We start from the raw sequence: 13,123 nt of genomic DNA, 5'->3' as shown, positions 1-13,123 counted from the left end.
CAACGACGGAGGTCAACCCGTGAAACAGTACCTTGATGTTCTATGGGTCAGGTGGCTGGCACCATTGCACAATCACCATTCCAGTATGAAACATGCATGTCTTCCAAAAGTTGCGTTTGTGGAGGAATGTGACCTGGATGCATTTGGGTTTCTCGATCCACAGCAAGTAGTTTGAGGAGCTCATTTGATACCCACATTTGCTTCAGGATGCGGCATGAGCTCACTTCGCTATGGGACATCATTGGCGTGTCCAGGGGGGGAGCTAGATGACTGGGAAGAACATTACATTGGAATGTCAGTTTGTGTATTCCTTTTTATGGTACATTACTAACAGTCGACATGAATTGGATTTGTTGATCGTGACATGTTCATGTGCTATACTGGCTTTGGTGTTGGACATCCGGTAGCGCTGCGAAGAATTGTCAGAGACTGTTTCAGCTCTGAGTTAGTGACACCAGCCAATGCCATGGATGTTGTAGGCGATGATGACCATGGAGAGGTCATCAATAGTGAAGGTAACAAAGTGTACCATGATGGACATGATGAAGGGGATGATTCGGATGAGTTTAGTGATGAGGCACTAGTAGAAGATGAAAGCAAACCAGACTTGGAGGGAGACAGAGAGGACGATGAAGATGTATTTGATGACCTCCTCTCTTTTTAAATGAATTCTCTCCGTTGCACAAAGGATTGAGTCTTTCTATTTTTTTTGCAACTGCCAATGCACAATGCGATGGTTTGACTATCAAAGTAGTACTGATTCAAGTTGTATCTGATTTGTTATGCTGTGATTATCATAGTAATATGATACTGTGCTTGTTGTCACAATATTGTTATGTTTGTTAATGTTTGGTTCTTATCAATTGTTACACTACATCGCACTGCATCATGATGATGTACATCCTTTCCATCAGTTCAAATTGTTGTCGCGCGATGCTATTGTGTATAGACTCTTATAATTTGACATGCTAGTGAATGCACAAGGTTCTACAAAACTGTTTTTCCCACTCCATCATCGCCGCGACCTGGGCCGACAGCCTGAGGGCCTTGCAGGTCTACCGAAAGGTATGTTACTTTGAACATCATGATGATAATGGGTTGCTACTCCTAGTACTCACGTTCTATCGGGGTGAAATAGAACTTGAGGTAGGAAATGACTAACTTGAAAGATACAGTCAAATCTGTATTGGGTCTGGCACAGGTACTATGATAGTCTCAGGCTTTACCAGCCTGCCATGGCAATCGTGATCAGTGACCACATCATTTGCATGCAGTGACCATCATAGTGTAAACCCTGGACTGGCCGCCACAGTAACAGCCGTCTTTTTCCCACTCCATCATCACCGCGACCCCTTCCTCACAGGTCTACAAAGGTATGTACAGCTACATTTAACATCATGATGGATTGAAATCCTTACTCCTAGTACTCATGTCTCATCAGTTCAGCAGCTCAGAGTCAAGCTAGTCCTTTTCAAAGTCAGATGCCTACGGGGAAGTAGCGACTTTCATTCACCAATGGGGCCGCTGTTGCTGCCATTGGTATTTCGAGACTCCAAAGATGGGTCTGATCTTCAATGGCAGACTTGTTGAGGTGGCTTGTCAATGCACAGCGGCTCAAGAAGAAAGTCCAAGGCAGTGACACTAAACCGAATTGTCTTAGTGTTGCAGGCTTTACTCATACAGGTGCAGGAAGAAGCTAGAACGGAGATGATAAGCTCTATTTTTGAGCATGGTTTTTTTTCCTAGCACGACAGAACTTACAAAATGGGCCACGGATGCTCTGAATGCTGTCGTCACTTGCCATGCAAACAGTATGTCTTCTGTACTGTATCTTTATTTCACAACTCACTGATGAAAAATGTAGAGGACATTACCAGCTGGAAGTCAATGGGTGATGGCAAAAACCAGATCAAACAATTGAAGGGCACTATCACAATGCTCCACCGCGACTTTACGGAGTGAATTGACAATCTCATTATTACCAGGTTCCAGTTGACCTTTGACCTAGCCAAGAGCAAGGCACAGATGGACTTGCAGTGTGACAATGTTGTCACTACCATGCTGCTGGACGGCTCATTTCTATCTGGGGACTTACAGGTAGGTGGATTGTATTCACATGCCCCTCACGCTGATGTTTCGTTTTCTAATTAGGTGCAGGTGAACGTGAACAAATCTCGAACATTCTGTGTTCCATTGATGCATCCAGTATTTATCGACTTTATGGAGGAGATGCTGTCTTGCCTGCAGTATTCCCGCTTTATCCCCTTCCATGTTGATGACAACCAGTGTGAAAAATGCATTAGAAATATCTCCTGCTTCATTGCAACTCTATGTTGTTCGAAGTTGAGGCAAGTCGGGGGCATAGATGCCACCCGCTTCCCCAGTCAACAAATTAAGGATTGGTATGCAGCTTCCATAAAGGATATTGATGGACTTGTGGTGTAATACTTGTGTCGCCACCATTCTGCTGGATGACTCATTTCTAGATGGGGATGTACAGCTAGGCAAGTTGTATTTGCACGTCCCTCATACTGATAAGTTTTAGTTTGTGAACCAAAACGAACGTGGCTTTGTCGGGTTTGAAAACATTGCGGGTTTGGATGGTATTGTCCAGGAATGCCTTCTGTTTTTCTTTCACGTTTCTCCCCACTTACTGCACTCTTCCCTAATGGACCATGCCACCCACCTGTGCATACTTCTCCCGCTTACATTTCTCATCAGCACCACTGCAAAATGGGATGCAGTAGATAGAAACCCAAAGAGAACGCTCTGGGCCGAAGCATTGATCAATATTCTGAATACTGCAAGAGAGAACATTGAACGTAAGTTTTGCTTCTCTCTCATTTCACGCCAAGAAATGAACAATCGACTTGTACTTACGAATTGATTTCTGGCACAGATTGCACCTGGAATCTGCCATTTCTTTATGGACATTAGCAGGCGAGAATTATTTCTGCACGTTGCTTCTCGTGCAAGTGAGCACACAGTATTTGTATATGGCACTGCACATGCTATAGAGACGTTGGCAGTGTGCGAAACACTTGGCGCTGGGATGGGGACGAAGCAGAAGGATGTGGATGGTGGAAAAGATAAAGGAAAGGAGAAAGAGAAAGTTGGCACAATAAGAGCAAGACGGTGCCAGAGGATACAAGCTCGAGATTTGTGCTGGTAGGTCACTCTAGGATGGCTGGTCCAGCGATCGTGCACTGGACTATTCGTCACTTACGCATGTGCACTGTAAGTTGGATGTTCTTGTACTTGTTGATTGGTCTTGAACTGGTTCTCACAGGTGTCGTGGATTTGGAGGACATGAACATGATAACTGTAAGCAGCGAGGAAAGACGCAAATGTCAGTTGTTTGGATGTCATGTGAGTACTGACCTCAAGCATTCGCTCTCTGATCTCATCATATGCAGACTCTACCTCTGCCAAACAAATTTTTAACTGCGTTGTTGGAGATACCCAAGGCACTAGATGTGTACTCCAGATTGGTGAGTCGAGAGTGTGACGACACCTGCTCAGAGCTTGTTTAATTTTGAGCACGAAAAAGCTATAACCCTTGTGGCCAGGACATACTTTTACAAATACCATGAGATCTTTAACTCCATTTGCGATGACAGTGACCACATTCACCGAGGCCCGCAACATCTGTACCCTAACATTTACAACCAGAGTGGAATGACTAGAGGGCAAGTGATGTTCGCTTTATGTGTGCATGTGTTATCCTCATCATCCCATGGGCAGGGTGATGTGTCTATCTGGAAGCGATTATTTGCAGCATGTAGCATCTCGCTCCTCATGAAGACCAATTGACACATCGGATCCTGATACTTCAGGTCGCCTCTCAAGTTTTTTGTTTTCCCTGTGTGCATAATTCAAAGACTCTCAGTGCAGACAATGGTGAACATTATTCTCAACTGGTTTGAGATGAAGAATGTTGCTTTGACAATAGAATCATTTGCAATCCTGCAGAGACCTGTTAGACGTGAGGCCGAGGCTGGTTCTTACTGATCGGTCAGGTGCAAGTTGTTGTATGCATTAGTCACTGACTATCTTCCAGGTGGCTATGATCCCCATCTCGTAGATAACATCCAAACTCTGAAATATCTCACAGCACAGTCCAGTGGTCCAACTCACAATGTTTTCACCCCTCTGCATCCCATGTTGCAGTACCATCATTCCCGAAGCTAACCCCAAATGTAGCTGGATATATTATTCCTCTTAAAATTTATCACTGCCTAAGCGTTCAGGTCTACTCCAGGCAGGAGATCAAGAAAGTGAAGAGAGCTTGTACACATGTATAGGCCTGATCAGTGGAAAAGAGATCGTGATAGATCAACTTAAGTGACTACTGCTTGGTTTTGAGATGCTTTTGCATTTTCATTGGATGCTTACCATCAAGTTCTCCCCAATCTCAACACATTCGACAACCTACGCCACCACCTTAACACGATGCCCAACCTTCTCCCTTCCCTATCTGCAGTCTGTGGTGACTGTGAGGTCTCCGCCCTTTCCCTTTCCCTCTCCCTCTCCCATTTCCTCTCCCTCTCCCTCGCCCCTTTCCTCTCCCCTTTCCTCTCCCTTTTCCTCTCCCTCTCCCTTTTCCTCTCTGTCTCTTCCTCTCTTTCCATCTCCCTCTCTTTCTCCCTTCTCTCTGCCATTATTTTCTGCGTGTGATCAATACTACAGCAGCGCTGATCCATCACTCAATAGTCAGCATGCACAATAAGACATCACAATGGTCCACTTACCGCATACTGAGGTCCCATTGTACAGGATAAGCGTTTATCGATTATGATCTGATGTTTAGATACTGACAAGGGATGGAATTGACAGTGGCGATTTCCTTTTTTCAGCGAGGAGAGCATTGTGTCTCACACTTAGAAGTCCACGGACCCGTCTACCAGACAGCACGTGCATGTTTGATGGGTGGAGAAATATCTTCAAGTGCTGAACACCGTCCAGGTTGAGCTGAATGACACCGAGGCCATGCTATTCGATGTTAGTGTAAGTCCCAGAGCCAGTCTATCTTCGTAAATCTAACTTAAACATCACAAGTGAAAATCATTCTCTCAATTCGACCAAGTCAAAGATACTAATTTCCACCCTGCTGAGCCATGGCTGCTAACCGTGACAGGTCTGTACAACAGTTCCATCAACATCTACAAACACGAAACTGGTGCATTTGTCAAAACTTTCAATGTCTCTTCTATCTTCATATGCTGTGTTAAGTTCATTCCCCAAAAAAAACAGGTTTGTTGCTGACTCGGACGATTTCCAGCTGCACCTCTCTTAATCTCCCTATCTTTACTCTTTACGACCATCAACGCTGACCACGACTTGTTCATATCCAGTCTACACCCACACGCCACTCTTCACTGCCATCACGACAACCCTTTGTTGTTCGCCCTCGCATGATCAGTGTCTGACTCTGGTGAGTCTGCTCTTCCCAGATCTTGCTTATCTCAAGTGGTATCATGTTGTGAGACTGCGCATTCCAAATGTCATTCCCTAGACGTCAGCATGCTACAACAGAATGAATGCCTTTCATTAACAATAAACAAACACACGGTGTTTGGCCGTTTTGTAGTTGTTGCCATTCTCTCCCTTCATCCTGTGAGCACTCGAGGCGCTCACTCATTTAATCATGTCTTCTCCCGTCTCGTTTGATAACATCATTTCTGATGCAGAGTCTACTCCTCTCTTTGCTCAATTACCCCCCTCAAGCCCACTATCGGTCATATGCTTTCCTAGATCGATCTCACCCAGCCGCTTCTTCAGTTATGAAAGATATCTCTATGACTTCTTACCGGAGTTCTCAAAGTGCTGCATACCCCAAGAAACGGCCATCACCTTCAGGTATATCAAAGCATCACAAGATGACCACTCTTGGTCCTCCTGTAATCTGCCAAACCCCTTGTTCTGTAAAGGCAGCACTGTTGCAACAGTGACAACGTCAAGCCTGAATCACCACTCTTCGCAGGCAAGGCATTTTCCTGGAGGAGGAATACCGGGAAGACATTCGTTTCTACATGCATGAGATGGAGGTCTGTGTGACTTCCATTATTGGCTTACTTGTGACCTAATCCTTTTGGTATAGCGATATACCATGTCATCCTTACAGTCGATGGATCAGCAACCCAAGATCCGATGGCACATGCGCCCATGTCTCGTCGATTTTCTCATTGAGATTTACTTCACCTTCCAACTCCAACATGAGATGTTATATCTCACTCTCAATATTGTGGACCATTATGTCTCTCAGTGAATAGTTTACATCAAGCACTATCAGCTCGTAGGCTGCATGGCACTGTGGATTGCTGCCAAGTTCGAGGATGCAAAGGAATGCGTTCCGACAGTCCAAGAGCTTGCACAGATCTGTCATGACACATATGATGAGTCTGCCTTCATTCAGATGGAAGGCCATGTACTCCAGACCATTCAGTGGACACTAGGCCATCCGACTGCAGAAGCATGGCTCAGACTCATGTGCTGTGAGCCATCTGTGGAGGAAGAAAAGGTCCAGCATGTTGCCCGTTTCCTGATGGAAATTACTCTGTTTCACCGAGAGTTCATTAGATATCCTCCCTCTCCGATAGCACTTGGTGCACTCATGCTAGCTCTCTTCCTATGTGGCAAACCATGCCACATCTTTGAGGAAATGGAAGAATGTTTGGAAATCATTGATTGTGTCAATAATCGCTTGGCTAAGCTTGTCAATGACCTTTCAGAGATGCTGGTAAAAAGTACACCTATGCCTTCTACTCCAAGGCGCCAACATTTGTTGTCCAGTACTACCTCCAGGGTGGGCGGTTCATCCGGTGGTCCTTCATTACTCTTCTGATGATGCCCACTCCCCCATCAATGTCTGGTGCCAGCACACCTATGAGTGCCACAACATCCATCTCTGATTTATCTGATGATTTCCCTGACTCCAACGAGTCCCTCATCGCTCTCCCCCGAACCCTTCTCAAACTCCTTCCTATCAGAAGACGATAAGGAATTTTTTCCAACAATGTTTGAGCTTGTCATCAATAAACAGTGCACGGAGGTCCCACCCGACCATCTTCTGCCTCATGACTTCATTACTTTTGGCCATCCAGCCTTGCACCACTTGAATGGCTCACCATGAATGACCGCCGTCTCATAACGCGCAGGTCCGTACATCAACTCCATCTGTGTCGAAAAGACTGTTTCAACCCTCACAAAATGTAATACCACACTACATGCTCAGCTACTCTGCACATTGTCCCTGCAAGTCTCATCATCCATGCATCACTTTCTTTTTCTGCAATCGTCTCATTTCCCATCATCCATCCCGCACACAATCTACCGTAGGGTGAGCAGTTACCCTGAGAAGTCGGATTTGCACCAGCATGCCGATACTCAATACAAGAACAGACGAGTGACATAACTGTCCTGTACCACTCTCCTTTCCACTTGTCATCCTTCTCAAGGAAGGTCTGCCTTGCCATATCTGGTTGTCCTGCCAAACCACAACATTATCTGCATCATTCCGCTTGTCAGTCCATGCATCACCCCACCCATCGATTCCGCCCATCATAACTCCCTCGACTCCCGTCTTCTTGCAACGAACCAGGTCGATAGCCTCTGTCCCATTCTGTGTCTATCACATTTGTTCTATGTTATTCTCCACTTTATCATATTCTTTAAATTCCCTGTCAACTATCTGGTTCGTTGTAGGGTGATTTCTTGCATTCTCTGTCCTGTACCCCCATCGTACGAACTGCATCTTTGTGCTTTTACTCTCCCTTTCATTTGCACACTGTCCGTGTGTCCATCCTTTTCATTGTTGCAGCAATCACTCTACTACATCAAACTTTGTCTACAATTACATTTGAAGGGCTCAACGGCTGTTTCCATTATACTGGTAGTGCGCTCATTTTTAGCGAGAATGGAATCGGTGCTAGATTCTCTCCGGTGGGACGTCCATCAGAACAGGGGTGGAGTATATATCCCCTGCACAGCAAAAGATAATTTCAAATATCCGGGGTGGAGACTAGGAGCTGATAAGTATTATAAGAAGCTAACAGAGTACGGGTTGTCAGTTGATGGATAGATTGTGACCACCACTCATGAATCGACTTCCCACACTTTTGTCAGGTTCTCAAGGACATCTCATTGACAGTGGTTCTGCCTACAACAACCGAAATTCCCTGTTTCAAACTGATCGACTCGCTTCCACAGTTGGGGTGCCTGTTCTGTTCTTCATGTGAAGAGAGCAGCAATGAACCATTGAGAACAGTCAACAAAGTCCGGAGGAGTAAGCTCTTGTTCCTTACCCGCAGTGGTGGCAGAGCGTCACATTTTTGAAACAAGATTGAATACTACTCAACATGCGTTAACAATGGCCAAAGGCACTTCTTACTAGAAGGTCCTAGATAATGTTTTAATTTAAAATATCAACCATGCAGAATAAGAATTTTCAGAAAGGTTGTTAGGAATGTGCCATTAGTCCATGCTGGTGTTTGTGGCTGCACCCTAATGATTTCATTGCGAAGCAGCACGTGAATGTACACCTGTTCACAGTGGCAAAGTGACTGTGCTTTGGAATGTCTTAGATGACATTATAATCCGACACGTGATTGATTGCAACAGAGAATGTTCAACAGCGTCAACAGGAGTACACTCGTGTCCCTTGCAGCCTGTGAAAGTGATATCTGATGAGTTCATCACAAACTGACAGATGAATTTATCCTTGCTGGTCAGTGCTAAAGGTACTTTCCTTTGGAAAGTTTTGAATGATCTTTGATTATGAAATATCGATGAGTGTGAGTGAGATTGCTCAACAACAACAACAAAAGGGCGCTCGCATTCCTTGCTGCTTGCGATGGCAGCATCTTATGACTTTGTCACAGACTCCTCTTGCTGGTCTATAGTGGAAAGTATACATGGCTAGCTATGAACAAATCAAATTTCTCGTAGTATACATGGTCACCTTTGGCAGGAAAATAATCAGGCCCTCACGTAGTTCCCACGGCTACAATATCAAGGACTCCAGCGTTCACTGATGGCAGAATGTCACTGTAGCCCGGACAGAGCGATACTTGATTTATTGATATTTATTATTGTTTATTATTGGCAGCTAGTCCCACACACATTCTCACATGCCATACTATGCCTCACGGCTGAGTCGTCACCCCCACAAGTCGTCAGGTCACGCTTTTGTCACAGCAGCTCACTGCTGCCGCTTTCAGAGTCCGCTCGGCAATGCCTAAGAAATTCGCAGTCGAGTTACAGGTCAAAAATTTTGGTTGGTGTGATGTGGAATATAGCACTATGCAACCGAGAACTGGTGAATTTCACCAGTATCATCACCCGTTGGTCTGGTTCAACCTACCGCATTATATGTTGAACATCACTGGGGATTGGTTATAACAACCCACCCCACAGGTTATTTTTCAAGGTGCTAAACACCACATTTTTTGCTGGATTCACCATCTCAAAAATGAGCACGTCCCACGGCGCATGTCACTGGTTTAGTTAGTAATTTTTACTGTTCACCTCCACCAACATGTTTGGCAAATCTCACTCGTTCGACTAGTTTGATTTACTACTTGCATGAGTGATCAAAACCGGTGTCATTGGACTCTATCGTGGTTTGCAAAACTAGCGAAAATGTTACATTTCACCATGGCTATTACTTGATCATGAATTAACCACTGGCGAGTCGACGTTGATCGCTTGTCAGCATCTTACATCCGCACAAAATCCACTCAAGCGCCTAAATCTTCATCATCATCATCTGCTATCTCACGCTCACCAGATCCACTTCCTTCTCCCACTTCTCCATCTGAGTTGTCCGAGTCATTGAATCGACTCCGTTTATTGTTTCGAGCACCCACAGTTGTGCCCACCTTTCGCTTCTTGTTTGCCTTCCGTTTGTTTTGCAGGAATTGTTTGACCAACTCCACTGTCGCCCAATTGTTCTGGAACTTCTCAAGGTGAGGGTGGTTCCGTCGTGCCTGCAAATAATGTTTACTATCACAGCAAGAGGAGATTCTACTAAAACGCACCAATTAAACAGTTTCACGAGGCTGCTCATGGGTTGCGCATTGTACAACACCTCGAAGTTCAGATCAATGCATGAGCACAGCTCGTGAACAGTGGTCTATGGTACCATTGCTAAGTGCTGACTGCATTTTTTCAAACCACTAACCTGAATTGCCAGATATTCTGCTTTATTGTTCTCGAGCTTCATTGCCTTGAGCAGACGGCCTCTGCTGCCTGAGTCCTTCATTTCAGCAGTCGTAGGTTTCTGAATAATCTCATGCATAGGATCGACGCGGGAGTTTTTGATCTTCTCTTCCGCAACTTTCCTGGCAGCTTTGGCCTCTGCAACTGCGAGCTTGGCTGCATGCTCCACTTCCTCAAGTTGTAAGATCTTCGCTGCTCCGAAAATTTGTTTGTTGTTTGCAATACCCATGGTAAGAAAATTTTCCGTACCTTTGAGACGAGAATTCTCGTCCTCGAGCTTTGTATTCTTCTCTTGCAGCACTTGCTTCGTCAAATTTTTATTTGTGCCTTTCAAACCTGGAGTCGTTGGAGTCGTTGTTTTGGCTGCTGTGGGCCCTCTACCGGTTGGGTTGCTCGGTGCAGCCCCGTTTTTCTTGGTTGCTGTGGATTGCCCAGCAGGTGGTAGGTTCTCGTTGCTGCCGGGCATGGTTATATTTCAATCTGATGAGAGGGCTGAATGTGGGTATGATAACTGGCTGCGATGTCAGTGTGGGCGAGCTTGAAAATTTTGACAAGTCGTTTGTTTATCCTTGTATGCAGCCACTCAGATCCATGAATTGAAGTCATTTTGTCCATGAGAGCTTCGCCGTGACACCTATGGATAAATCTCAACACCATCCTCCGGCACGTAAATTATGTCGCTGTTGTAACAAATGGGTCAGCGAACGAACATGGCGGAATCACCACCTACTCATTGCCCCTCCATGTTTGAAGGCCACATCACCCTATCAAACGAAACTTCTTGCTGCACGCAAACCTCCAAAAGTTAGGAGTCTAGCTAAGTGGACAGATATTGCATCAAAAGCTCCACTCAGAGAGGAAATGACAATAGGTGTGTCTCCGTGGTCTAACAAAACTCAAATCTAATCAATACATCTTGTTCCTACAGACGTGCAGGATGTTTTCGATACAGAATTCAGTCCTCCGAGTCCATGTGATGCACTGACCATGGCTCGCTCATCTGAACCCTTAACTGATCAAGAGCAAGATGACCTCGAGAGCACCAGGGATGAGGACGAGGACTCTGGCTCCGACTCTGACGAGGAATTGGGACAATATATGGGGCTCGAGACTGACGTCGAGGATGAGTTCTTGGGTGAAAGGGTTGAACAGGAGCTCTTGGAGATTGGTATGTTATCCCCATGAAATTCAGGGTAATTAATCTTATGAACGAGCAGGCGAGGACCTCAGCATCAACGACAAAGACATCTTACGTGCTTTTGCATATAAAATCAAGTCACATACCACAGAGGCAAATTTCAACATGCTACAGTTTGCTTTTCCCTCTGCCAATGTTCCGAGCCTTAAAAAGGCAAAATCCTGAGTCACATTTCTATCAGGACTAGAGCCTCGACATTGTGACTGTTGTGTCAACTCGTGTTGTTGTTTTGTCAGACCAAATGAAGATCTTGAAGTCTGTCCGCACTGCAGTGCACCACGTTACCAGTCAAATGGGCAGCCACAAAAACAGTTCTCCTATGTGCCTGTCATCCCACGACTCGTCTCTATGTTTCAGAATCCAGCATTAGCATCCAAAATGAAATACCGTGCCCATGATCACATACACACCCCTGGATCTATCAGTGATATCTTCGATGGTTCATGGTACCGTGAGCTGCTCACAAAAAATGTTGTCATCAACGGAACCACAATGCCGTTCACTCACTTTGATGACACTCGAGATATTGCCCTTGGTTTGTCCACTGACGGATTTGCCCCTTTCCATAGTCGCAAAACCACAGCTTGGCCACTCATTCTCTTCAACTACAATCTCCCTCCCGAAATCCGTTTTCACAAACAATATATCATATGCCTTGGAGTTGTTCCTGGCCCCAAGAAACCTAAGGACTTCGATTCTTTTCTATGGCTCTTGGTTGACGAACTCCTTCAACTGGCTGCGGGCGTTCGGGCTTTCGACTCACTTCAGGTGTAGTGATGCAGAAGTTCAGTCCTGGACCTCGGTTCGGACTGAACCTTTGGTGGACCGGACCGTGGGTTCAGTCCGGTGTTCGAGGGACCTGGTGAACCAAACCCTTGGTCCCGTTCTCCGTTCGACACTGCTTGGTCTGTCTTGAACCTGTTCGAATGTGTCCGAACGCTGAATGCAGGTACATATTTTTGCAGCAAATTACTACTGAACATGATCTAATTATAGCTCAGCGACATCGTGCCACCAATAAGCTGCTCTTGTTACCATCAACGTCAGATATATTTCAAGCAATAATGTTCGACGTCTTCGATGTCGGGTATCTTTCCAGCAATAACAATCAACATCGGAAATCTTTCAAGCAATACTTCAAGCAAATTTTATCTATCACTACGAGTAGTGTGATCTCAGTGGTTGATTTTGTGTACTCTGCAGCCAAATTTAAAGCGAGAAATTCAATATGGTGAGTTCCCTAGTTGTTTTTCCCCCTCAATATGCAGGCAAATGACCAGAGTGCTGTAGGCGCTGATGGTGCTCTTCTTGATGCCAAGGATATTACTTGGTTTCACTGACGCTGATGACGACACCCCGCTCCCTGCTTCTCACAAGTCTTTGCCGTCTCCTGCCATTGTGATTGCTGGATCGCGTCGTTCTGCTCGTGTTACACGCCCTGCATCAAAACTCATCGATCCCAACAATGCTGTCTTGGGTAAATGCAAAGCTGCGCAACAAGTGGTCATTAGTGAGGACGAGTTCGAGGATGCAGTTGCCGAAGACCCTGAGTGGGATAATGATGAAGATGATGGAGTCACTGATACAGGTACTGCAACTGACATAGACACACGCACCAATGACAGTATGGGCACTGCTGACGACTGCCCCATCAACATACCAGCAAACTAAAGAGATGGGTGATGCAGACCGTGAGGTAAGTGATTC

General features: G+C 45.4%; 4 protein-coding genes across 4 annotated transcripts; 3 read left to right on the top strand and 1 right to left on the bottom strand.

Annotated features, from left to right (window-relative positions):
* Nucleotides 1–965: 965 nt before the first annotated feature.
* Nucleotides 966–4,011, top strand: DFJ58DRAFT_875266 (uncharacterized protein; the record flags this gene model as incomplete). Its single annotated transcript, XM_041394417.1, has 16 exons — nt 966–1,065; nt 1,112–1,146; nt 1,364–1,373; nt 1,582–1,683; nt 1,755–1,811; nt 1,865–1,958; nt 1,986–2,097; nt 2,344–2,402; nt 2,722–2,822; nt 2,856–2,872; nt 2,900–2,975; nt 3,018–3,168; nt 3,197–3,237; nt 3,290–3,369; nt 3,417–3,491; nt 3,895–4,011. 16 exons carry the CDS (start codon nt 966–968, stop codon nt 4,009–4,011), a joined length of 1,227 nt encoding a protein of 408 aa, XP_041245451.1.
* A 1,787-nt stretch (nt 4,012–5,798) lies between these two features.
* DFJ58DRAFT_875261 (cyclin-like protein) lies at nt 5,799–7,132 on the top strand (the record flags this gene model as incomplete). The annotated part of the gene is made up of 6 exons (XM_041394416.1): nt 5,799–5,947; nt 5,984–6,047; nt 6,101–6,256; nt 6,284–6,715; nt 6,748–6,866; nt 6,943–7,132. 6 exons carry the CDS (start codon nt 5,799–5,801, stop codon nt 7,130–7,132), a joined length of 1,110 nt encoding a protein of 369 aa, XP_041245450.1.
* A 2,605-nt stretch (nt 7,133–9,737) lies between these two features.
* DFJ58DRAFT_726260 (uncharacterized protein) lies at nt 9,738–10,684 on the bottom strand (the record flags this gene model as incomplete). Its single annotated transcript, XM_041385343.1, has 2 exons — nt 9,738–9,986; nt 10,181–10,684. The coding sequence occupies 2 exons, from the start codon at nt 10,682–10,684 to the stop codon at nt 9,738–9,740; spliced, it is 753 nt and encodes a 250-aa protein (XP_041245449.1).
* Nucleotides 10,685–11,205: 521 nt separating this feature from the next.
* Nucleotides 11,206–11,581, top strand: DFJ58DRAFT_726259 (uncharacterized protein; the record flags this gene model as incomplete). Its single annotated transcript, XM_041385342.1, has 2 exons — nt 11,206–11,386; nt 11,436–11,581. 2 exons carry the CDS (start codon nt 11,206–11,208, stop codon nt 11,579–11,581), a joined length of 327 nt encoding a protein of 108 aa, XP_041245448.1.
* Nucleotides 11,582–13,123: the final 1,542 nt, after the last annotated feature.

The sequence above is a fragment of the Suillus subalutaceus genome (genome assembly GCF_016647625.1).
Source record: "Suillus subalutaceus strain FC151 chromosome Unknown DFJ58scaffold_34, whole genome shotgun sequence".
NCBI classification, from domain to species: domain Eukaryota; kingdom Fungi; phylum Basidiomycota; class Agaricomycetes; order Boletales; family Suillaceae; genus Suillus; species Suillus subalutaceus.
This window is presented reverse-complemented; position numbering and strand designations above follow the sequence as displayed.